The 27531-nt window shown below is 41.1% G+C and overlaps 1 protein-coding gene across 3 annotated transcripts in view; it reads right to left on the bottom strand.

Annotated features, from left to right (window-relative positions):
* Positions 1-27531, bottom strand: part of DNAH5 (dynein axonemal heavy chain 5) — a 279963-nt gene that overhangs the window by 122602 nt on the left and 129830 nt on the right. For all 3 annotated transcript variants that reach the window (XM_084781257.1, XM_084781256.1, XM_084781258.1), the window contains 11 exons: positions 25404-25567; positions 22576-22732; positions 20451-20663; positions 19406-19630; positions 17839-18011; positions 9029-9207; positions 8362-8549; positions 7834-8028; positions 4264-4398; positions 3218-3325; positions 930-1083 (listed from right to left, as the gene is read on the bottom strand). In XM_084781257.1, coding sequence (XP_084637383.1) covers positions 930-1083; positions 3218-3325; positions 4264-4398; positions 7834-8028; positions 8362-8549; positions 9029-9207; positions 17839-18011; positions 19406-19630; positions 20451-20663; positions 22576-22732; positions 25404-25567 — 1891 coding nt within the window. The remainder of the gene's footprint in view (positions 1-929; positions 1084-3217; positions 3326-4263; positions 4399-7833; positions 8029-8361; positions 8550-9028; positions 9208-17838; positions 18012-19405; positions 19631-20450; positions 20664-22575; positions 22733-25403; positions 25568-27531) is intronic.

Raw genomic sequence — 27531 nt, forward strand, 5'->3', positions numbered from 1 at the left:
TCAGTCTCCTGCAACAAATGACAGTGCTTGTTTTTGTGTTGTAGGTTCTTTTTTGTGTGTGTGTGGTTATGAACATACCGTCTAGCTTATTAATTTGAATGCTGGGAGGAGGCAGTCCGATTGCAGCCAGTGCCCTCACACTCCTCACACGCAAACAGCCCAGGGAGCTGGCTCCACTACCTAGAACCCTGCAGCACCCTCTCCCGCTCCCACGTTGTATACTTCATTCCAACAGACAAAGTTCATAAAACTGTAATCTAGCTCTGTGGCCACTGAGGCTGCTAACATGTTTAGAGGCATCAGTGTTCAATGAAAATCAGAGAATACAAGAAAAACAGCCAACAAGGCAGTATCCATTATCTTTAGGGTAAAGCTGAGGGGCATCCGGAAATAAAATTCATTTACTAAACTTCATTAGGAAAAAATGTCTGCACATGCATGGGGCTTTCGGAGTAAGATGACTCTTCATGATAGAACTTAAGCGGTGAGACTGGAATTCTTTTTGTTTACTGGAAGGTAACATTGTGTTATGGATTTAGTGGGAAGGGGCATGGCATATGGAAATTTGCTGACGGGCCCTAACACTGACTCTCACTCAGCCCCATCACTCATTATTTTTCTGACCTTGGGCCTTTCTGAATCTAGGCCTTGACTTTTATACAACACAACAGTCCCCTCTCGAACTCAAGATGAAGAGGAAATTAAATGAGTAAAACGCACAGCACAATGAAAATGCCACTTTAAAAAGTTTCCTTGCTGTGTGCATGAACACAATATATTATTTCTTAAAGGTTTCCGATTTGTGCCAAATTAGTATTCCTTCCCTAAAAGTGTGTTTGTGTGTGTGTCTCTCTCTCTCTCTTGAGCTCTCAGATGTGCTACAACTGTTGAAATGTATCACCCAGGGCAAGGGAGTTGCTGCTCCGCACCTGTCATGGCTTTCATCAGGGTGTGAATGCAGGTGGTCTTCCCTGCCCCACTGGGCCCCAGGCTCATCATCCCGTGCCTCACCCTCTGCGTTTCAAACAGCTGGATGACTTTCAGCGTCCAAGGAGGGTGGTTGATTAAGCCAGCTTCATCAACCTGGAGCACAACAGAATCCCCCATATTAGATAGCATTCACTGTGATCCAGACTTACAATGATGAAGGGTAATGGAGAAGAAATGGGGTGGCGGGGGGGGGGGGGAGCAGGGGGGCGGGATTAAGGGATTAATGGCTGTGGAACTTCAGTTTGGGAAGATAGAGAGTGATCTGAGGACGGACAGGAGCAATGACCCACGTAGTGGAGGCCCAGGAGTACGACTGCAATCAGACTGCCTCCTTCACAGCACTCAACTGAATAAACTGGATGGTGTGTGCTTAGCCACAATTGAAAAGAACCTCCCACACAAAAGCAATGCATGCAAACATAGACAAATAGGGGGCCAATATAATCAAACTATCCTCCCAAGCTATTAAGAAGCACCTGCATTTCTTTGGGTAACTGATTTCACCAACACTAATACTTTATTGAATGTAAGTCTGGTGATAAACTTAAGAAGAGAGAATTAAAGAGCAAGATATATCTGGAGCACTTGATTTACAAAATGATATTCATAACAAAAAAATGTGTAGTGTGTCAGATTGGTTGAAAGTCCATGCAACTTCCAAGCAGTCTCAATACCAGCTATCATGCCTGTGTATTCATGGTCTCTATCTGCCAACAGCGTGGAGGACAGAAGTTTCCAAAAATGGCGTTAAGATTAATCTGCAGAAGAGATGATGAGACTGGTACTTTCAATAGGTAAGGAGATTGAAGCATCGAATGATCAATGTTCTATGAGGTACAACTTGTAGTCATGAAATTGGGATCTGAACCCCAAACATCCAGGTCTAAGAACTATTTATAAAAACAACTACATTATATTTGAACTCACTGTAAATCATGGTTTTATTTTTACCAGAACAGTTTTTGAGTACATGAATGCAATGACTTTGTTGAACCCCACAGGATGGTATTCTGCAACCTTTCTATTTTCCAGCTCACACATTCTTTCTACACCCTCTTCCATGATGTCCCCTAGCTATGGAGAGGACGTTATTCCTACTCTTCCAAACACATGGTCAGCCCTCGTTAAACTCAGTAAGTCTCAAAAGCAAACAAAAAGACATGAATCTGAGAAGGGGGTTTATAGTAAAGACGGAGGTGGAGAGGGGTGGGTGTGAAGGAGAAGAAAGAAAGCAGGGATCATCCTGAAAGTGATAAGAATATCATATATGTTTATGAAATTATCTAAACAAATTTAAGCGGTAAAATATTAAAACTCAAAAATGAGTGTGGGTAACAATCATGTGCCTTCATGTAATGCACTCTTCAGAAGTCGATGTCCTACTGCTGCCTGACATAAGCCATCTTATGAACTCCTCAACTTTTGAAAGAAGAGTGTAATTAATTTAGACAGATGATGAGGAAGTATTTTGTGAAATGAATTATTATTGATCATCAAATGCAGACTTTAGTGTACTAATTCTCAAGCAAAAATATACAGTAAGTACTACCACATCTGAATTGTATTACAAGTATTTTCAAGAAAATCAATTTTATCTTATAAACTAATGACCATAGAGACAAAACAATGTGGGTTTTTTTTTCCTAAAATCCTTCAAGGAGAGTAAACTAAGGTGTAATGTTTGCACAGTTCATCTCCACTCATAGAAAGACTGAAAATGGCAGCAAGCGTCCATAAATCCACATGCCTGACTAGGAACCTGCAATGGGTCCCTCCATCACAGAGATTACAGAGGACAACACAAGTATCCATAGGAAAAGAATGAACATATAGACGTGACATGACATCACTGCAAGTAGAGCACAGAAACACAAGTCTGCAGACCAGTGTGGCAGATGCCAGAACCAAGCTGAGATCCAACAGGAAGCCATCTGAGTCCCCACAGACCCTGCCAACCTATGACACTTCATTCTAAATCTAGTGGATTGTCTCCCACTAATGTAGAGGCAATTTGGATGTGAAACACTGGACATGTAGCTATGGGAAGGCTGGAAAACTCTGTCGGGGAGCTTCATCAATGACCTGCAGTGATCTCTCCTTTTAAAAAGCTGCAGCCTCGTTATCACTCTTGGGGCCACCAGTGAGGGTGAGGACATTTGTTCCCCTTGATTCCCACCAGATTCAAGCAAATCAGACACAGTGCTCAGTGCACTATGAAACACATTACCTGTTTCCTGATTGCTGTCTCCAGCTCAGGGTAGCCTGCTTTATCCAAAAGAATATTCGGAAATAGATCTTCAATCAAACTCAAGAACAGGGGTTCATCTTCATCAATCTACAAAGAATGAGGAAAGAAAAAAGAGCCATGATTTTTAGCACAACACAGAATACACAGAAAATTTGAAAATGCTCAACACAGGCTAGGGTGACTATTAACAGATGAATAGAACCCTTATCAAACTGAAATAATATGCTCCTTATGTTTCCTATAATTAAAAAGTTAAGATGAGTAAAGAAAAAAAAATAAACAGAAGGAAAGAAAACCCTATGTACCTAACAAATGTTTCATAAAAATCCCCCATTCAGAAGACAGTAGTCTACAATTCCGAACTTAAGCTAAAGAGATTATCTTAATGAGATATACTTGTAAATTAATGGTTTGGACTCTGGTTCCTACTTCTTTTTGAAACAAAGACAGCATTTTGTCATTCTACACACAGAGACACTGACACTAGGCATTGATTATCGGTAGTTACTCTAAGAATGGGAAATCGTTACATCCTTGTAAAACTTAATACAGCCTGTACGGAAGGCTTTTTCACAGCAAGTCTTTATCTACCACACAGAAATGACTTAAACTACTTGGGTCTTTATTGTGTGCGTTTTAAAATAATTTATTATTCGTTTTATGGCATGTTTTGTTCGGGTATATGTCTGTGTAGCATGTGTGTCCTGCTGACTACAGACGCAAGCACCATGTAGGTGCTGGAAATCAAACTCGCGTCTTCTTGGAGGGCAGCCATCGTTCTGTGTGCTCTTAACTTCTGAGCCATCTCTCCAGCCCTGTGTACAGAATGTCTTTCAATCAATTCAATTCTATTGGAACAGAAATATTTCTGACTAGACGTGAGCCGTTTGAAAAACCTTGTGAAGATGTATAATTTAAACTCTGCTCTATAGCACTTGATCTCTGAGCGTTGGGCATTTAAATAAATGTTTCTAAATCTGGTTCGTTAAAGTCATCCTTAAGCAGGGGAACGCCGTGAGCCTCACCAGCTTGGAAAGATTCATGTCGCGGAGCACACGCATTACGATGGTGGATTCTGTGTCTGTGGGACTGGCTCTTTTTGCTGCCCCCAGCGTGCGTAGGACTGACAGAATGTTGCGCAGACCAAAGTCATAGTGGACCTGAAGAAATGGAGATGCTGGGCTTATTTCCAATAATGTCCTACTATGGAAACAATATAAATTTGGCTGAAAATACATTAAGTGATAATTAACTAATGCTAATTCCTTAACAAAAAAAATGGGTCCCTGAGCCTCTTCTGGTCAAATCAGGAGAGGGAAAAAGTATGGACACAAGAGAGCTGAAAATCCGAACAACTCAGCTAGCTACCACCCAGACCCAAATCCATGGCTTTGAGTTGGCCCACTCCAACAGCGACCCCATCTATGAACTGCTGAATCACATGAAGAGGCCGGTCCTGCAGAACCAAAGCTGCAGGGTCTCCATGACATAGAGAAACAGTCCCAGTGAGGATGCAGTATTGATGGTGTAGCAGAAGCCAGAGGCCTCAAACTAGACCAATGACTCGTTGCAATGAACATTTTGTAAGTAAAGCTCTTTGGGCAAAAGGTATGCTGTGTGGTACACGACAGCTTCCACTGCAAGAGATTTTGGGTAGGGTTTGTTTTGTTTGTTTGTTTGTTTGTTTGTTTTCTTTGGGGGAGGTTGTAAGGGTGGAGGGCAGATACGGAGCAGCAGGGAGATGAGTGGGATTGGAGTACATGATGTGAAATTGACAAAGAATCAACAAAAAGTTTACAAGACGATAGAACAAAAAAAAATTTTATTGACATGCTTTTTGAAAAATTGAAGACTATCCAAGAGTCTTTCCTTACACCATCATTAGCTTAAGTCCTTGGGTTAAAACTAAGCTGTGACCAGATAAGGGGAAAGGTACACATTTCCTCTTACACTGTGACAACCCTTTACCTTCCTCTCAGTCATTCATACATGTGAAAATGGACTTGTGTCTCTATAGCTAAGTTTATTACCAGAACTAAACTCAGACACTGCACTCTCAAACTCTTTCTAATAATACAGGGATGTTAAGCATGAGGAAAAGAAGCCACATTCCAAGGTTACCTGGAGGAAGAATCCTGCTAAGTCTGAAACCGTGCCCCAGCCTTGTGCATTGTATAACAATTATGAAAGTTCTACATTCCATTCCAAATGTTAGCATATATGAGGTGAATAATTAAAATTCCATTATCCAACCACTGTGGAATACAGCTGGCAGTTCTAAAAATTAAAAATGGAGCAACCAGGCCAGGTGCACGGGCAAAGGCCTCTAATCCCAGTACCTGGACTGATGCACAAGGAATTGAGCTTGAAGGCTAAATGGCAACTTCCAGGCCAACCTGGGTAATGTAGTGGGGCATTGTCTTCCAAGCTTAAAAAGGAAACTTCCATAGGATGCAATGACCCCACAGGAAGCTCAGTCTCAAAGTGATGTTTGAACTATATGTAATATTCATATCCTAGTATTTACAAAAGATAGAAGCAGCGAGCAGCCACAATGCCCACTGCAGCAGGTGAATGGAGAAGCAAAACACAGCATCTTCACACTGGATTATTACTTAGCCACATACAGGAGAAACTCCATACCACATCACAGATGAGCCTTGAAGATATTATACTCACTAAAATATGTCAGCCACAGAAGAACAAACATTGTATGATTTTATTTATATGAGTTATCTATGAAGTTGGTAGAAAATTAGGATAATGGCTACCAGGGACTGAGAAGTGGGAGAAGAAAGCTGTCAAATTGTAGCATTTGGTTTTGCAAGAAAAGAAATGATGAAAATTTTCTGTAGATCTATTTGTTGTAATTACACTTAACATTACTGAATTGTACACTTGAAGTGGTTGGTATAGCAAGTAATACCACAATAAAATCATAACTACATAAAAACAAAAATTAAATTAAAAGTCATTGGTTAACATAACAGAGAGTGTTACGCCTCACCCAGGGCTTATGTTTTGAGAGTGGAGCACGTGAAAGCATTCAAGGTCAGCTCTTGCCTTCAAGGGACTCAAAGTCTTAAGAAGAACAAAGACATGAAAGTGGAAATAAATGTGGTCAAAGGTAGCCATGGCCACAAAGTGTCACCAAGTAAAGCTCTCTTTCAGAAGTGTGACTGTGTTAAGTGCATGGTCCTGAAGGGTATCTACTAGGACATGATGGCTCTGAATACATTGATCCCTGTCACTTCATGAGGGCTTTGGATATGTGACATAGGAGCAAAGCAGGTGGAGTAAAGCCTTGATGACAAGGACAGGAGTCAGCGATGTGGACAGTTCTCTACACTGAAGGAATGGAAGCGAGAAGGTGACTCAGTAAACTGCATCCTAATTAAGAGTGAGGTGAAATCCCTGCTCTGGCCAACACCTTTACTGAAGTCTTGTGACATACATACAGCCCACTTAAGCTGGTTCCATTTCCTCAGACATTATGAAATACTGTTCACTGTTTCAGGCCATATAGATGTAATTATGTGATTAGCTCGCCTCTCCTAGCCATTAAGACTCCTGAGGGCTTTATCTGCTATCCCAAACATGGAGGAAACTATCAAGAAGTTTGCAGCAGGAAAACCAAGGGTCAAGCTTAGTTAAATACATGGGTGATCTTGATAGTACAAAGAGTCAATGACACAGAAGTTCATGAAAACTATGCCATCACCTAGTACACCATGATGCACACGCAGGCTATGTAAACTACCAACAGAAATGTCCATATTAAGTCATTTTACAGAGTAACCACATCACTTCTATACTAGAAATATTAATTCCTTAAATGTACTTCTTAACAAAAATCGAGACAAAATCCATTTGGTGGGGCTTGGTAATAACTCTGTAAGCCAAGTGCTTGCAGTGTAACCATGAAGATCTGACATCAGTCTGAAAACCTATGCCGCCCCCAAAAAGAGCCAGGCATCGTGGCACACACATGAATCCACAGCACGGGGAAATCAGAGACAGACAGGTCCCTAGTCCCCACTGGCCCTAGGTTACTCAGCTAGCCCACAGTCCGAAGGAGACTATATGTCAAAAGCCAAGGTGGACAATACCTCAGGAACAGTTCATAAAGCTGATGTCTGGTCTCCCTGTGCATGTGTACACACAATGCACATGTGCCTGCACACATGCACACATACATAACACACAAATCAGTTTTGTCACTTTATACTCAGTGTCAAATGTGTCTTGTCAAGAAGTCTAGTCTAATAATTTGTGGCTTCTGGGAGTGAGAGAGTTGGTCACTAACAGGCTACCATTGCTCCAGGAGACTCCCCTACATCCACGCACATACGGGCAACAGCCAAGTCAACCCAACTGATTGCTTTAAGAGCACATGAGATTGGGAGAGAAAAGTAGTGAAGGAGATAAAGGAGGAATTGGTGGACACAGACTATGGAGTGGACACATCAAAACACATTATATGTTATATGCATATATTAGATTCCCAAATACTCCTTTTTTAAGAACTGAAAATGTGCTAGGGAACAGAAAGATGAAATGTAGCGAACTCCATAAAGACCTTCAGAATAACACACCTGCTTCGAGAGCTGCTCCTCACACAACCGATACAGTGTGAAAAATTTCCTGGCCAGAACGATGTTGTCAATGAAGCCACAGCTGGCTAACTTCACCCTGATGATGATCTGACGGTCAGGGACCATCATGGACACAGAGCGGAAGTTGATTTTCAAGTTTTCCGGGAGCTCCTGGCGCCCAGCATAGCCAGGGTTCTAAAGGGAAGCAAAACCCAAGGATGAACGGCACGTTCCTGGGTCAACTAGGACACACCAGCATGAAACTAAAAGATTCCTTCTGCACACAACACAGATCTGGAATGTCAACTTGGGAGCTCATTTACATATCTCACTCTTCTTCTGCCTGGGCAGACTAAGTCATGAGTTATTAATGTGAGCTTTGTTTAGCTCTTAAAGGTTTCCAAACAGAAATGATAATTACAATCTCAATCTCCATTCATGATGCACAGGTGACACGGGCCAAGGGAGAAGTACGAGACAGCAAGACTGAGTTTCATTTCAATTGCCAGCTCTTCTAGCAATATTTACCATGGTTAGAAAAAGTCCAAACTCTGGGTTCATCATCACATTATCACCATCAGTAAAAATAAAAGATTTTTTATGCTCTTTTTTACATGTGAGAATAATGGAGATTTGCTGGGCTGCAACGGAGAGGACTGGTAGATCGATGCGGTTGAATTCATCAAAGCAACCCCAGGACCCAGACTGTGCCAGCCCTTAGAAAGGAAATTAAACAGAAAATCCAATTAGTATATTATTTTTGAAAACCAATAAAATGGATATTTCGCAGCTGCCAAAATGAACCCGAGATCAGTTTATTCAAAACTGAAGTTAGGAATAAATGGTACATCAAGAGGCCCCCAAACAACCGAGAAGTTGGCAGCCTGTCTGTAAACATCCAAATGTATTACTGACTACAAGTGCTTTACAAAAAGGAAATTGCATGAGCATTTCATCCACTAAATGCTGCTAAGACTGAGCTTGTCAAATAAAACAAGCTGAGGAAAATGACACCAAAATATTTCCAGTTCTTGGAAAAAATAGACAAATCTTCTGCTGTTTGTTGCTGCTCCAGATTGATTCAAGTCTCCCATAAGCTGAGCATGCGCTCCCTGTGAGCCACATCACCCACCTGGAAAGATCAATCTTAACAAGAAATTTCACCTGGTTTGAAATTTCTCAGGGAAAAGCTCACCTTTGAATATCCGCCCCAGTCCTCGGAAGTCCATCTGGTCTGAACAGTTGAAAACTACAACGTATTTCCCAAGACACCGGCCCATATCCTTGGTGGTTTCAGTCTTTCCTGTTCCTGCAGGACCAGCAGGGGCTCCTCCCAAGCTCATGCCCAGAGCTTGCGCCAACGTGATGTAGCACCTGCAGGGCCAATTTGTCATTAGAAACTTGCTACAGCATTCCAGAGTCCACTCAGGACATCACAGGGAAATAAATCTGTGTGTGCCTAAAAGATGCTGGAAGAGAGCCCATCTTCCTGTAGATAATTTCCAAACCTACACCCTAAGATAAGTGTCCTCGTGTATTGAGATGTGCTGTGGAAAAAAGGGGTAGTCTCTGGCCAAATAAGTTTAAGAAGTCTATAAGAAGTTAAGCAATTTTCGTTACTAATGTTTCTCAGGCATTATGATAATGATATTTCTGATAAGTATTGCAAATGTATAAGCAAAAAAAAAATAGTGTAGAGTATTGCAAGAATTTATTTGGGACACTTCCCTAAAAGTCCACTCATACTCACCTAAAGGATAGATGTTACTAAAAATGTAAAAACAAGCATTGATGAGGGGTTTGCATATTGATGGTGAAGATGTAGCTTGGAGAAGTCACTGTTGGAAACTGTATGAACTACCCCTGCAATGAAACACAGCACTAACATATACCCACCTGGGTGCATACACAAAAAAAGATGAAATCATGAAAATGTCTACTCTGCCATGCTCACTGGAGCCAAGAAAAGGCCGAATTGTCAATTAATGGATGGATGAACTTATCAAAATATGGTTGTATCCAGTGGAGTATACCCAAAGGATGCTCCACCATACCACAAGGACACCTGCTCAACTATGTTCATAACAACCTTATTCATAGTAGCCAGAAACTGGAAACAACCTAGATGTCCCTCAACTGAATAATGAATAAAGAAAAAAGTAGTACATTTACACAATGAAGTATTACTGAACTATTAAAAACAAGGAAAACATGAAATCTGGGAACAAATGAGTGGAGTTAGAAAAGATTATCCAGAGTGAGGTAAACTAGACTTAGAAAGAAAAACATGCTATGTACTCACTTTTGGTTGGTATTAGCCATAGTACAGGATTATCATGCTACAATCCACAGACCCAAAGAAGTTAAGTAACAAGGATGGTCCAAGGGAAGATTTATGAATCTCACTGAGAAGGGAAAATTGACTAGACATCTTAGGTGGGTGAGGATAGGGGGACGACTGGATGCAGTGGTGAGGGGATGGAAATAGGAGGGATTGGGGACTGGAAGACAGAGAGGGAAAGAGAGGGGAGGTAGAGGGAGAGAGAGAGAGAGAGAGAGAGAGAGAAAGTACTGAGAGAAAATTGAAATGGGAAAGCATCTCTGGGACAAGCTAGAAACCTAGGGCAACGTAAACTCTTAAGAATCTATGAAGATGACTCCAGCTAGGACTCTTAGCAATGGGAGATAGAAAGTCAAAACCTACCATCTCCCATAACCAGGTAAGACTTCCAATCAAGGAATTGGAACATCAACCCAGGTACAAAACCTTCAACCTACAATTTATCCTCCCTACAAGATGTGCTGGGGTAAAGATGGAGCAGAAATTGAGGGAGTGGCCAACCAATAATTGGTCCAGCTTGAGACCCAAGCCATGAGAGGGAGCCTTCCCAATACTGTACCCAACACTGTTAATGATAGTCTACTGCACTTACAGCAAAAGCCTAGCATAATCATCATCAGAGAGGCTTCAGCCAGAACCTGATGGAAACAGACGCAGAGACCCACAGCCAAACACTAGGCAGAGCTAGGGAAATCCTGCAGAAAGGAAGGAAGGATTGTAGGAGCCAGAGTGGTCAAGGACACCACTAGAAAATGCACAGAATCAACTAACCTGGGTCAATAGGGACTCACAGAGAATAAGCCGCCAAGCAGTGAGCATGCATGGGACTGACCTAGACCCTCCTCACAGATGTTACAGTTGTGTAGCTGGGTCTTCATGTGGGACTCCTACGAATGAGAACAAGGGCTATGTCTGACTCTATTCCCTGACTTTGGATCTCTTTCCTCCCACTGGGCTGCCTTGTCTAGTCTCCATAGGAGAGGATGTACCTAGTCTTCCTGCAACTTGATAATTAATTAACTAAAAGATTTTCGAAGAGAAAACTACTGTTGGCTATACAGGGGTAGATATGAGGAAATTATGGTAAGTAAAATAAGCCAGACACCAAAAGATAGCTACTGCATGATTTCACTCACATGCTAAGAAGAAGGTGGGCAGAATACATATATAATAAATCAATAATGGCTAGAGGCAGATCTAGAGATAAGAAATAAGATGTAGGGTAGATGATTAAACAAATCTATTTTGTAGAGTCAGTAAATATAGATAGCTGCTATGAAATTATATCATAGGATTATAATTAAGAAAATTATATTGTATTAGGAGTCATCATTTGGTAGATCTTCTCTCCAAATTAAGCAACTGTGGGCGTGTAGCTATATTTACAAGCATCACTGTCTACTATTAGATTATGTTTTAAACCTCAAAAATGCATGAGAGATTTTGGTTTTGAAAAAGCCAAATATAAATAATGTGGTCACGGTAACATGAGCTGTAATTCAAGAATCTGAAGGATAATGTGTTCAAGACCAGCTGGAGTACGAACTGGGTTGAAAGTTAGCTTGATCTGCACAATGAGATCCTGTCTCCCAAAAATTCAAAATCTTGGGAGACAGCTAAGTGGGAGAGTGTCTGTCTAACCTTCTCAAGGCCCTGGGTTCAATTCAAAGCATGAGAAAAAAGAGAAAAAATAAATTCATTCTGTATCCATCAGACTGGGAACCATTTGAATAGATTCGTTGTTTGTTGACTCTAAGAACTCATAATTTCACATCCTTGCTTTAATTTTCTTTAATGTTTTTGCGGGTGTATGTTTGTGTGCCCCATATGTGTGCAGGAGCTCACAGGCCACAGGGCCATTGGATCCCCGTAGGCATAGGACCCACGGATTGCTATGAATGCTAGTGGGGGTACTAGGAAGTGACCCCAGATCCTCAGCAAGAGCAGCAAGTGCTCTTAATCCTTGAACTATCTCCCCAGCCCCACAAAACCTTAGTTTTAGACAACACAGTACTGAATAATAGCGCTCCAGGCCGTTCTGTGAGCATCTCCGATTCCTTCCACATCTAATATGAGGATAAAACATAAAAGGTTTGTTGAGCAAAATAAGAATGTCTGTAAAGGAAATTTTTTTACCCTGAAAATATGCTGATAGATTACTTGATTCCCAGCACCACCTGGTGTTGCCAAAGAAAACAGTTCATAAGCTAGTGCAGCTTTGTTTCCTATGGCTCAATACAAAAATGTTCATATGGACCTGAGAAAGAATTCAGAGATAAAGGCAATTTACCCAGCTTACAGGGGGAAGGGAACATGGAGTACACAGAATGTTGTCTGTCAGGTTCTCTGTTAGAAACAAGTTCCTGGAAACCAGGTGCACAGCTAGCCTGCCCAAGGCAGGAGAAGCCTGGGATGAAACCAGATGGACCAGTGCCCTTGTGTCTATTTTTTCTTTTTTCCAAACGCCTACCTACCCCCTTCCTTTCCCCATTCCTTTCAGAGCAGTCTTTAACAACCACCGCCCATGAATTGGCCTCCATGTTAATTCATTAAAACCACAGAGCAACCTGCAAGAACGGAAGTGACTTTTCCCATCTCATAGGTGAGAAAAGATGCTCACTGTGTGCAGTGACTCTGCTCAGGATCTCAGAGATGCTGATACTTAGCCTATCCCACGGCTGCAAGCCAGGCCTTTGCTATCAGACTCAGGGCACATCCAGTCTCTCACGGTAAGGAACCCACTCCAGCCACTCACTGCTATACTGCAGAGCTCTTTAACGTGTGAGTATCCAAAGCATTGCAGATGCTTCTTACACACGTAAAGAGATGTGCTTTCTGCACATGTTCCTTCTAAAAATGCTCAAAAGGTTCTGAAGGAAGACAACAGGTCACAAGCACCATCAAGGATCTTCGTTTGTTGAGAATTGGAGTTGGTTACGGATTATGATCTAGGACATAGTAGAAAGGGTTGCTAAAACATGTGCATCCCGTGATTAAGATAAGTGATGGGGGGGAGGGTATAAGAGTGGAGGGGGGTTGTGAGGCAACAAGGGAAGGGGCTATAATCAAGATGTAAAGTGAACACGTTTTAATTTTTTTTTTTTAATGTGATGAGCCAGGCGCGGTAGTGGACTCCTGTAATCCCAGCTCTCGGAGGGCCAAAACTGAACAAATATTGCAGTAGGCTAAGGCAGGACAAATAATGATCTTGAATTAAAGTCAGCTTGGGCTGCATATTCCAGGTCTACGTGGACTGCATAGTAGAAACACACACACACACACACACACACACACACACACACACACACACACACTCACACACACACACACAAATACAGAGAATGAGACAGAGATGCAGAGACAGAGACAGACATAGGGAGACAGAAGCACAGAGACAAAGGAAAGGAAAAGATAAGAGACAGAGACAGAGACAGAGAGACAGAGAGACAGAGACAGAAAGAGAGGGAATCAGCTACACTTCAGCAGGATACATATAATTCCTCCTTATGTACACATTCATCTATTGAAGTTGCCATTTCTGAAGTTTATGAAATGAATAGTTTGAGAGATAAAGACATATTTGTAGAACTTTTATTACAATTCATTTTATCATTAGTTGCTGCTAATCTCCTGCTACGCATAATTTATAAATCCCATCTTAACATGAATTCGTACGTATACAGTATACACAATGTTGAACAATGTTTGTGATTCCAGGCATCTGCTGAGGATCCTAGAACATATTCCCCATGAATAAGGGAGGTGGTCATGATTTTAATATGAAATGGCCCCCTAAGCTCATATGGTTAGAGGTATAGATGCTAGCTCATTAGCTTTGGAGCAATAACTGACTCTTCAGGTCTCTGTCCTAAACTACAGATTGATACCTTGATGGATTCAGAATATGCTGGAAGTATTGGGTGTGGTGAAAAGTAGGAAGTGGGGCCTAGATGTAGACAGTGGGTCACTGGAGGTGTCACCCAGGGGTATATCTTGCCTTGTTCCCCCTATGTTTCTCTGTCTGCATACCTCATGTCCACCATGAGGTGGTTAACCTCATCTACCATACACTTTCCTGATCATTATGTTCTACTCAAGTGCCTAGGGGAAGAGAACCATGGACTGACCCCGCTGACACTGTGAGCCAAAATAAACTAAGTTCTTCTGGCAGGTTTATGTTATGTCTACTCCAAAGTAAGTACTACAGAAAGACCTTTATGCACAATTTATAGTTCGTGCAAGTATTCCAAAACAAACAAATGAAAGGGGTCAGGAATCCTGCCCAAGACTCCACAGCTGTGAAGGGCAGGGTCAAGTAGTCACAGAAATTATTTCACAGTATCCTGAGAAAACAGATTTGCTTTTCTGTGTTTCTGTCAACAAGGATGCTGTATCTGCCCTTGGCTTCATCCAGCCTCTGCCCAGGTAACAGGCCTCCTCTGTGCGTGCTTAGAAGGAGAAGGAGGGTGGTCATTAAAGTCACCATGAGACTTAGTGACTTTTATCATGTTGTGATGGCCATTTGACCATCTGAAATGTCAACAGGTCTGTCCATGTGATGTGAACAGCCTCCATTCAGAGAGATGGCATGGCTGGCTGTTAGGTTTCACAGGTTAGACACACAGGCTGACAATACCCGCCAGGGCCTCCAAAATTACACCTTTATAAAGCGTTTGTGTTGAGTGAGGAGCTTTCTTTTTGTGAAAGGACAGAAAATCTTATACTCTGGACCACAGAGCAAAAATGATGCTTCAGTTGTCACAAGTTCAAGCTGAAGAATGCCGACAAGTAAGCATGGGGTGAAAGTCTAAAGTGCGTTTTAGAACCGTCTGCACTTAAAGCTGCAAATGCTTGCTTTGCTATCAAGGTTCCCAGGTTTCCAATGGTAAAATAGTCAAGTATCGAAAGAGACTGAACCTCACACTTGTATATGAAAGTTCAGATTTTGACAACTAGATATCCAATGTGTAAGTAAAAATATAAAATGAACTAATAATCTTAAAAGCCAGAAAAGCTTCTCCCTCCTACTTTCTGCTTCTCTTCATCTATTCAACTTCACCATAAGAAAGCTAATTTGTCAAAGAGTGTTTCTTCTCTTCCTCCAAGAAATGTTTATTTAGAAACTGCTATGTGACAGAAACATTTTAATGATGTGTCACATGAGGCCTGACTCAGGGTGGGGGTTGCAACTTCAAGGAAGAAAACAAATTGTTTTAAATCATAGTTAAAAATGGGGAAATGTGTCCAAGCCTGTTCTGGGCCTTTTAAGAAACCCCTAAAGAGCATGTTGTTGAAAGTGAATAAAGAAGGAAAGATAGAAGTGACCAGGGCAGCTTGTGCCAGCCTTCCTAAGCTGGAGCGACCATAGCCTTGACTTTCTGTGAGGCAGATGCAAAGTGGACACAATCTCACTTATATTCTGTTATCTGTCCTGGGGACAGACAATACAGCAGCACAATGTAGGACAGTCAGCTAAGAGACTATACCAAAAGTCCAGGTCAGGGATTGTGGTGACTTACAAAAGGTTACGCAAAGGGGGAAAGCAAAATCAAAAAACAAAAGAACTCTGTGACATTCCAGGTATCATGGACTGATCATGGACTGGACAGTGGAGTGCAAAGGAGGATAGACGTCAAGTGTGCACCAAGGAGTTCTTGCTTGGTGAAGTAAAAGCAGCACTTGGGAGATGGATGCCACCACAGGGAGAGGATGGAATGGCCAGTCGTTAGAATGAAAAGGGTAAGAGATAAGCAAACAGATGGTAGCTAAATAGCCTATGAGCTTCTGGATGGGCGTGTCATGTCAGCACCTGCATACGTACCAGGAGCTCAGGGAGGATGCTGTGGCTCTGTGGTGCTGTCTGGGGTCAACATCTAGATGCTAGTCAGAGCCGTGTGAGATCTGTGCAGGGGGAGACAAGAACCCCGAGGTGTGATAGAGTGACAAGCAGCAAGAGGAGCCACATGAAGAAATGAAATCAAAAAGGAAACCCAAACCAAAATCGCCAGGCCTGACAGGTAGTCAAGGAAGTTGAGGTCAGAAATGACATTGGATGTGACAGCCTGAGCTATGAGTGACTTCCACAGGAACTGATAGAAGGGAATGGGGCTGGGGGAGGGGATAATAGAATAATCTTGCCCATAAAATGCCCATAATCTAACTCCTGGACACTGTAAGCATATCATCTTATATAGCCAAAGGGGCTTTGCAGGCATTATCAATGTGAGGACCTGGTGGGGGAACAATCATCCTGGGTTGCCCAGTGCATTCAGTCTGTTCTAAGGAAGCAGGAGACAGAAAAGCATCAAAGACGCAAGAGAGATGAAGGTGAGGGGCATGAACAACATGGCATGAATTCAGCCACTGTTTGTCCTTCTAGAAGTTAGGAAGAGATCACAAGTCTCAGGAGCTGGGATGGTCTGCTCACGATGAGATGTGAAGATCTAGGTCCTAAAATCATGAGGATTTCTGCCAACAACCTTAAAAGGTGGAAAACAGCGCCCCCTTGTGTCTCTACGAAGGAACGCAGCCATTAAGATTTAAGGAGGACCCTGTCTCGAAAAACCAAAAAAAAAAAAAAAAAAAAAAAAAATATTTAAGGAGGAGTAAAAATAATAGGTTTGCGTGGCTTCTGAAGTTGTGGTGATTTCTCATGGTAGCACAAATTAACCCGAGTATGTTAAAATGGACAGAGTATATTTTAAACGAGCAAGGTAGAAGGGATTTGTACTTTTGAGGGGGCGACACGGAGAACACAGAAATAGGAAGGAAGATGAAGGAAGACAGAAGCATTTTCCAGACAGAAGCAAGCGCACTGCAGAGTACTTTGCTGACAATGACCTACAGGAGGTGCACAGTGGTTCTGCTCAGAGGGGAAATCCTGAATCCCACTGGGTCAGGAAAGAGAGAGAGATGGAAGCTGGAACTCAGCCAGCTTTCTCCTTTTCACTTCCAATTCGTTCTGAGACCCTAGTCCATAGGATGGTGCCATCACCCTCAGCTCTTTGTGGGAAAGCCATAAAGATAACTAGAAGTGTTTGGTGATGGATGACCTGGGTGTTTATTAATCTGATCAATCTGACAATTGTAATTGACCAGCATAAATGGCAAGTGACAGGCAAAGGGAAAGAAATGACAACTCCCTTGTCCCTGCCATAGCCCCATCAGTCTTCCTACCTTCAGTTGTGCTTTACTCGATTTCTTTTCTGCTTTTTCAAAATATCTTAATTGCTTCTCTGAAGAACAACAGGTACTGAAGTTAATAAAGTAACCTTTGGTGCCCACTGAGATTCACACCTAGCGGCATACAGTAATTAATTCCTTTCTTGTCCATTCAGCATTCACAGAGGCATTTACACTTTGCCTTTGTAGGATGGAAGGCAAAAGAAGCCAGGTCTGTTTCAACCACAGACCTGAATCCCATGTGAAGACACAGGTGCAAAGTTAGAAAGGCTAACCTTCAAAGGCTTTGCGATAAAAGAGCTGTTGGCAAAAAGTCCCCTGAGTCACCCAAGAGACAGAGTGCTGGGCAGAGGAGAGAAGGGTTGTGGAACCACGGAATCCACCTGTCCCCTGTCTGTAATCAGAGTTATGACAACCCTGAGACAGAGTGCTGGGCAGCTGAGAGGAGGGCTATGGAATCCCAGAATCCGCCCGTCCGTCACCTGTCTGTAAGCGGAGTTATGACAAGTCTGTCAGTGCAGCCTAAAAATTCATTCTGGTATATGAAAGCCACGTCTGTGATGTGGATCATCATCTTGTCAGAATCTTCCTTAAAATAAAACCTGCACTGTTTCAGCCACTCGAAGTCCGTAGGGCTCTTGACATGCAGGCGACACTGAAATTCAAAAGGTGTGCGTTAGACCTGAGACAGAGTCTCCTGCTAAGTAGACACATTAGCATCTGCACAGGAGATGCTAGATCACAAAGGAGAAAGGAGAAAGGATAAAATGCAAGCCGGTGAGAGACAGCAAGCATCATCTCATCATGTGACCCAATCAGTTACTGACCAACAAAAAGGGAAGTTGAGATGCTGTGAAAATGGGAGGAGTCAAGACCGCTTCAGCTCCACCCCTCAAACTGACGGGCACTGCAGCTCAACAATAAGAGTCTATAGCTGTAGCGCCGCATGCAGAGTTCCATATTATCTGAAGCATGAGATTCAGTCTATGAGAATACAAAGACAAAGCTACAATAGTCTCATTACAAAAAAAAAAAAAGGAATCTCTTATTTTAGGTTGATTTTTTTTTTAACCATTTTTCCTAAGAATTTTCAACAGGCTAAAACTTCTAACATTCCAATGGCAGGTATTAACCTGGCAATGGCTTCGTCTAAAATGTTTACCAAAATTTTTAAGACACTTTAATCATTTCTCTTTGACAAATAAGAAATCTAAAGTTACCCTGTGCCCTTTATTTCTCTGTGAGCCAAACAGTGTGCTTAGCTATTAGGCAAGAAGATCAGCACAAAACAGAATGGGTTGAAAATGTGGTCTTTTGATTCTTCTACTACAGCAGGACCAATATTTTATAATCTTTTTTTTTTTTACACAATGGGGCTACGACAAAAATCCAGAAAATTATTATGAACATAAGAACCTCCTGCCTCTCACCTAATATTGCATCCTGTAGAAGGGGACCACTCTAATTTCTTTTCACACTTAACATAAATGTAACTCCCCTTCCATCCCACTATATTTTTAAAGGCAAACCCTGCATGGCATCTGCTGTAGCAAGAAATGCCACTTTGCAATCAACAAGATAAAAGGCAGTAAAACTTGTGAAGGATGGAACTTGTCAAATCGCATCCCCACAAAAAAACAAAAAAACAAAAACAAAAACAAAAACAAAACCTTAAACAGCTTTGCTACCAATGCATTCATAATATCTGCCCCCCAAGAAACAACCGGTCTTTTATCAATACCTATAAGAAAAACAAGACAGAGAAAAGCTTTTTGGGTTACTGCATGACATTTTAGCATCTACAATAATCACAGAGAATTTTAAAGTAGTATCTCATTACCCCAATGACGTAATAAGGATTATTAAAATATGTCTGGAATTTCAGCTTAAGGCTGAAGGGAGAGCTTGACGCGTGCGCTCTGATATCAGTGCGCCTCTGCCTGAACCTGACCTTTTCACGAATTCCATATAATCAGTCTAGTGGGGGAACACAGGCGGCATCCAGAGTGTGCGTTTCTGTATATGGCACAGCGTTTACAAGGCATTTACCAGGTCATCAAAGATGTCCCTTTGGTGCACATGAATGGTGATCAGAGTCTCGTATTTAACCCGCTCCATGGGACTCAGGTCCTGCGTGGTGATGTCGATCAGCGTGTTCAGTAGCTCTAGGAAGGACTGGTTTGTCTTCTGCATGATTTTCTTATCAAACTTGGCATTTTGAAGGGCTTCTTCTGAGTCCCGGGTCCATAGCATTTGAATTCCTAATAATCCAACCTTGTAGAGGTTTTAGACAAGTTAGTCTAAGGCTTCATGAGAGTGTATATAGTATGTCTACAGTTTGCATAGAATTCAAAGTTGACGCGGGAATCAGAGCATGATGAATCACTATAGCTATTACACAAGTGGACGGTCTTGATGATATCAACTTCTTTGACTTATTTCAAAGTCTATGTAGCCAATTTATGGTCTCTGTCTAATGGATAAGCTTGGGAAGCCCTCCGATGTGTCTGTGTGTCTGTCTCCTGCAGTGTTAGGTCACACATGTGTACCTCACACTTCCCTGAATGGATTTTTAAGTCACTTGCAGATAAGCAGTTAAATTAACTTGGTTTTACTCAAATGGGTACAGTATTTGTACATAGTAGTAGACACTCATAAAATCTTTATTGATAGCAAGGACTTAAAAAATGTTTCCTGTATGTTAATATTAAAGAACATTTTTCTAGTTAAGTGTGCTCTGAGTACACTTTTATGATCTATTTATTGTTACAAAAGGAGATTTGGTAAGAGAAAAACTGTTTGAAATTAAATAAAATACATCAAGTATCTCTGCAAACCCAGGTCATATTTAAGTATATAATTATAGGTGGCCAAATAACCAGTAGTTGAAATCTTTAAGCTTATTCATATTTGATAAGTTTTTATGAAAATCTTAATATTTGACCAGAATAAAATTACACCATTTATGAAGCTTATGTAGACAATATCTAAGCTTTAAAGTGACTCTTTTATATATATATATATATATATATATATATATATATATATATATATATATATACACAAAAATACTTTTCATTTTCAATACACTGACCTGAGCAGGGAAGGAAGAAAGAAATTCAATCAACTGAAAATCTGTTTCTTGAATATTTGCAGCTGCCTGGCGAATCACAAGATGTAATGAGGACTGAGATTCCTCCAGCAGAGAATTAAGCCAGACTTCCACATTGCCCTCTGCCATCACGGGTTTGTCCAATTCAATTGTCTCACCCTCCCGAGAGGAAATTGACAGAATCCGATCATAGATCTATGTTAGAAGATGAAAAAGATAGCTATGTTCATACAAAAATAAGAAACACCTTTCCTCTGTGCCTTTTGTCAATGTTACCCTTCCCATAAAAAGTTAAGGCACAGATCATAAAACAGAGGGCAAAGCAGGACATAAAGTCATTTCAAAGCAACAACAAAAAGCTAGCTTTAAACTTTAAAGATGAAACCTAGATCAATTCCAACATGTCAGTACTCCGAAGGGCGGGACTTAGTTCGAAAAGGAATACTTAATACAAATGTGCTGATGGAAGACAAAGAAAACCTCTCAAATCCTCCAAGCAACATGCAGCTTTCAAAGAGGCTGTAACTCCACACCATGTGATTACTGGGTTGACGTTAGGAATGGCCCGATCAATATGATGATGAGAACAAAGCCATTGCAAAGTAATGCCTATTCTGTACCAAGCACAGTGCTCTCTCTAGGAGATGAGGCTTGTGTGTCTCCTGACCAAACCCAAACCCAATTCTGTTCACTCCCTTCAGTCTCAAGGCAGCTTGGCCTCATGAGAAGGGCATGCTGTCTAGAGTTCAAGACCCAGACCCCAATGGCCGTCTTCACAGAGACCAGAACAAAGACTAAATTTCTTGTCTACATTAGGCATTAAAAGAAGGCACTTACTCTGCATTTCTACCCGTGTGCATGCAAAACAAAATGGCATAGAGTAAATGCAAATGTTTGCTGTTGTTTCTGCTCTTTAGTTTAAAAAGCGGCAAACCAACAAAACACCACTCTTTTGGGGGTGAACTTCAGTGTGTGTTCCGTCCACTTCAGTTGCATACTGATGTGACCTACTAAGAGGCTAGTGCATCCTAAACTTCGGTCTCCTTGCTTGCGTTTTGTGTTCATAATTTTATAAGACTTAGAACCCACAAAATCAGGACCTGATTCAGGTTGTGCCAACCTCGTGGTGGGAACAAGAAAAAGCAAAGGCAATGTTATCTCTGCAGACGTGACACACAGCAAGGTGCCTGCTCATGATGACTGGCCTTTAATTGCTTACCACGGAGTAGGCCTACCACAGCACTAACTGCACTCAGTAGACTCCATCTGTTTACTTCTCTGTCTTTCCATCAGAGCATGAGTTCCCTGAGGCTGCTGGTATATTCCCACTCTTGAGCAAAGCATCTGGCACATAATAGCTACTTACTAAATTAAATTAGCTGATAGGGTGAATAAATTAATAAAACTGAGTCATTATGAGGCACCAGAGGACTGAACACAATGTCAAAAGGGAGAGGTCACTTTCCTAGGAACTTTGGGGTAGAAGGATGGACACTTCTGGATGCTGTGCGAATGTACTCTCTACCAAGTTGCATGATTTATAAAACTCCATGGTACCATAAGCACAGTAGAATTATAAAACAAAGCAAAATAAAATTTAAAGGATATCAAAATCTTCTGAAACATGATAAAAATAATCAAATCCATGCAGCAATTCTATTTAGTTATGAGATTATATATTAGCAAGTGATTTCTTTAATTTGTTGGATTTCTGAATACTTACTGTGTAAAATAATATTATCACATATGTTTTTAAAGTTGGTGTTTTACTTTGATGTTTTTTGCTTGCTTGTGTGTTTTGAGATGAAGGCTTCTAGCGTAGCCCAGGTTAGCTTTGAACTTAACGGTGTAATCCAGGCTGGCCTCACATCTGCTGTGCTCCTGTCTCAGCTACATTCCTGATTATATTTAGTTGACATTCAGATACTAATAAAGCATAGATATCTGGATGTGAATTTGGCCCCTGGAGTTTGCTTTTAATTACTGTCTAGGTCTTAATGGCAAGGAAGTAAATCTTTTGTAAATGCAGTGTTACAGAACCACTTGACAGAGACAGTTGACACTCGGACACACAACGATTATGGGCAGTGATTAAAACTAGGCCAACCTTGTCGTGGAACTTGACAGTTTTAATGTTGTCAAACACATTCAGCAAATGGGCCTGGATGGCGTGGGAGTCCGATGCCTGGCCCAGAATCTCCAGCAGAGCAGGATCCGAGACAAAGAAGAAACGAGGAAAGCAGAGCCGCTTCTTCTCCAGGTATCTGAAGGGAAGGAAACCACAACGTTCTGTAAGCATGACAACATAGCGTGCTGACCTTCCTGCAAACAACTTCCCTGGGTGAGAGGAGGAAGGAAGGTCATGCAACCAGCTGCTTTTCTTACGTTAAAGTTTTAGTGTTGGTTGGCTGTAAGTTTTATCAAATAACATTTTACATCCGAACAGAGAAAGGGTGGATTTTTTTTTCAGAATAAGTGGTAGAATTTCTTTATTCTTTCATAAATATTAAGTTCATATATTGCTTAGGCTACTACAGCATGTATTTTATTAATAGGGAGCAAGATAAAAAAATCAGTCCACGGGGGTCACTTGAGATTTTGCTTTGCTTCTCGGCACTTCAAAAAGGCTCCATGTCATTAGAAGTCTATCTTAGGAGAGAAGTAAATACACCCTTCCTCAGGACAGAGCAAACTCCAGGCATCCGCGGCTCTATCACAGGGCTTCCGACTCCCAGAGGTAACAAATCCTTTCCATATCCTCATTATTAGGCAGTGGTTCAGACAGCCCATCCTCTGGGCTCATGTTAGGATTTCAACTTCTCACAAGCTATTCATACATGCCAAAGAACCTGAGTTCAGTTCCCGGAGTACACATGGTAGAAGAGAAAAAATGCCCAAAAGTCATCCTCTAGTATCCACAAGTATGCCATGGCATGTGCCCATTGTGTGCACATGCGCAGAGACACACATCATCGTCATGATCGTTATAACAATAAGTAAAATATAATTAAAAATGTTTAAATAAAAATTTAATAATAAATTTAATAATAAAATTAATAATAAATAAATAAAAAGCTCATGATTGGGGCCAGAGAGATTGTTTCATTGGTATGGTGTTTATGATCTGAATTAATGTACAGAACCCATGTATTTCAAAAAATATATATAAGTGTTATGGGATGCACTTGTAATCCAGATGACAAAGGGAAGAAGACGGCTGGATCCCTGGAACTTGCTGGCTACACAGCCTATCCTGTTTGTCAAGCACTAAGCCAGTGAGAGACACCGTGGGGGCAGGGGGGGGGGAGGGGAAGAGCACCCATCCAAAGGAAAACAGCTAATGTTGTTCTCAGGCTTTCACAAGCATGTGTGCATACAGGAAAGCACATGCAAACCATCCCATGGTTGGCCTACACTGTGATTGGCTAGAGGATACACCTGGAACTTCCTCCAAAGTATCCCTCAAGGATGCAAAAGGAAAACAGACAAAAGACAAATGTTTTATGCTATGGCGCCGATGAAAGGTGTGCCTGAGTGTGTACAGCCTGTCACACCCCTCCTCAGGTAGGAACCTTGTCATTTGACTAAGAAAGATCCACTTGTGAGAGGGGTGCACAAATTTCCTCCTCCAATCTATTATGCTTTCTATGGTCACTGGCCATAACTTTATTATTTTTCAACAGCCATCTCACAACTGATTTTGAGTCGACAAGGATAAATGAGTGATCCATAGTGTGGTTTTTTTTTTCAAATTTGATAAATTCGTCCTTTACTTACTTCATTAAAATAATTTCAAAATTCCACTTGAATCCCAGTATGTGAACTGTCACCTGTGTCAGTGAGAGCAATCTAGCTTGGCTCCTCGGGGCTCAGTACAAGCTTGTTCAGACACTGTCACCAGCCGTGAGGAAACAGGGGGTAGCACATGAGCAGCACATGAGCAAAGGCCATCTGTCTCCCCGAGTCAGCCGAGGAGACATCACTGCTCAAGTTAAATTCAGATGAATGTCTGCCATGAGTGTTGATATAGACTTAAAAGTTATTTCATCCTGTTTCTAGTTATGTGACTCTCTGGGAGTCACTGTTTGCTGTTTCCTTGCTGTTGCCACTGTTGCTGCTGTTGCCGCTGCTGCTGCTGCCACTGCTGCTGCTGCTGCTGCCACCATTGTTGGCCTGGTTTGCTTATATATTTTGGATTTCAATGTTTTTGTTTGATGGGTTTATATATGTGTGTATTTCGTTTGCTTGCTTAGGAGAGGTTTTTGTTTTTTGAATTTTTGTTTGTTTTTGGTTTGCAATGTGTGTGTGTATGTCCCTTTTGTTTGTTTGTTTGTGTTAGTTTTCTATTTATTTGCTTTGGGTTTTTGACGTAAGGCCTCGCTGTGTAGTCTAATCTTTCCTCAACCTCACTATCATCCCGCTACAGCCTCCTGAGTGCTTGGACTGCAGGCATGTATCATCGTACCTGGCTTTACGTTATTTTATTATAAAGGCAGTAAGAGAAAAGCAAGGAAAAATGAGTCTTTGAGTTTTCATGTGTATATATGCAGTGGTAGACACTACTGCATACACTCATATCTCTATATGTGTATACATATATGCTCTTACATGTATAATAAATATAATGGAATATTTCAGTTCTGTATCTATAGACATAGAAGAAGATAATAAAAGTATCAGAAAACGGGGAACAATAATTTTTAAAATGGGCACTATATAGGAATGTTTACAAGATCTTACTCCCTTAAAGAAACATCTCAAGTTCTTATTCCAACACCAGGATGGGTACAGAGAGTGAGGCTCCAAATGACGAAGCTCATCTTTGCAATAGTTTTATGTGTGAAGCTAGTCTCAGTGAAACAGCACAAACATGGCTTTTTATCTATCTTTCTGTTCCTATTTGTCTCCAAGATCTCAAAGACCCACTGAACTCACCCTGTGAGGGACTTCTGGCAGGTTTCCAACTGGTCCAGTAAGTGTGGCAGCAGCTGCCCCATGGTCTCATCTCCAACACAGCACTGAACCACATTTGGTATCTCATGTGCCCGTGTCATGATCTTCACCCAAGACTTATCTATATTGGAAAAGCGCTTGGCTTCCTACAGAAGAGACACATTGGACAAATCTGTGGTCTGTCTGAAAACTGAAGCATCTCACATGCCTCTGGCTGAGTCCATCATTCCAACCAGAGTATACAGCCAAGCCATATATGTCTGAGATCCACACAATCTATTTGAAGCCTCCTTGTGCCTTTTTCATTATATCATCTCCCTTTTAAATAAGAACGTATAGCTCAACTCTGGCATTTCCACTGTGTTAGGAAAAACAGGAACTGGAGGCAAAATAAAGTCTACACAAGATGACTTGGGAAGAAAGATAATTCCCAATTGTTCCCATGGGTGATCTCTAAGTAGAATGAACTTATTATTCTCAGGTGTTCTATAGAGGACTAAATTGTGTGTAAGTTTAGAAAGCAAATATCAAGCATTTAAGAATAACAATACACTTTGAAATCAGAGGTGGTGATACCTCCAGACGTTCTTTTATGGTACAGGGTTGTTTTTCCACTATCTTGGGCTTTTTGTTTCTCAATATGATGTTGAGAGGGCTGTAAAAATCGTGTTGGAATTTTGATGGAATTGCATTAAATCTGTAGATCACTTTTGGTAATATGGACATTTTTACTATGTTAATCCTACCAATCCATTAGCATGGGAGATCTTTACATCTTCTGATATCTTCTTCAATTTCTTTCTTCAGAGACTTGAAATTCTTATCATACAGGTCTTTCACTTGCTTGCTTAGAGTGACACCAAGATATTTTATACTGTTTGTGGCTAACACAGCAATATTAATTAAAAAAAACACATAGTATTGGCATTAAAAACAGGCAGGTCGACCAATGGAATCGAGTAGAAGATCCAGAAATCAACGCACACACAAACAGACACCTGATTTTTGACAAAGGTGCCAAAACCTTACAATGGAAAAAAAGAAAGCATCTTTAACAAATAATGGAGGTCTAACTAGATGTAAAAGAATGCAAATAAATCCATATTTATCACTCTGCACAAAACTTAAGTCCAAGTAAATCAAAGACCTCAATATAAAACTAGATACACTAAATCTAATGAAAGAGAAAGTGGTAACCAGCCTTTAACTCATTGGCACTGGAGACAACTTCCTGTACAGAATACCAACAGCTCAGGCACTAAAATCAACAATTAATAAATGAGACATCATGAAATTAAAAAGCTTCTCTAAGATAAAGGACACTGTCAACAAAAGAAAACAATAGCCCACAGAATGGAAAAAGATCTTCACCAATCCTACATTGAGAGAGGAGTAAAACCCAAAATACATAAAGAACTCAAGAAATCAAACACCAACAAACCAAATAATCCAATTTAAAAATGGGGTGCAGACCTAATATGAGAATTCTCAACAGAGGAGTCCCTAATGGCTGAGAAACAGTTGGCGAAATGCCCAACATCCTTATTCATCAGAAAAAATGCAAATCAAAACAACTCCAAGATCTTACACCTGTCAGAATGGCTAAGATCAAAAACTCAAGTGACAGCACATGATGGCAAGGATATGGAGCAAAGAGAACCCTCCTCCATTGCTGGTGGGAGTGCAAATTTATGCAACCACCTTGAGTTCTACACCTCAAGACTCAGCTATGCCACTCCTAGGCATATACCCAAAAGATGCTTCACTATACAACAAGGACATTTTCTCAACTATGTTCATAGCAGCTTTATTCATAACAGCCAGAAACTGGAAACAACTTTAATGCCCATCAACTGAAGAATAGATAAAGAAACTGTGGTATTTTTACACCATGGCATACTACTCTGCTATTAGAAACAACAACACCATGAAATTTGCAGGCAAATGGATGGAATTAGAAAATATCATTCTGTGTGAGGTAACCCAGACCCAGAAAGACACATATGGTATGTACTCACTCATAAGTGAATATTAGCCATATATTACAAGATAACCAAGCTACAACCCCCCACACCCAAAGAAGCTAAATAACAAGGAGGGCTCAAGGGAA

The sequence above is a fragment of the Acomys minous genome (assembly GCF_964271855.1).
Source record: "Acomys minous genome assembly, chromosome: 5".
NCBI lineage: Eukaryota > Metazoa > Chordata > Mammalia > Rodentia > Muridae > Acomys > Acomys minous.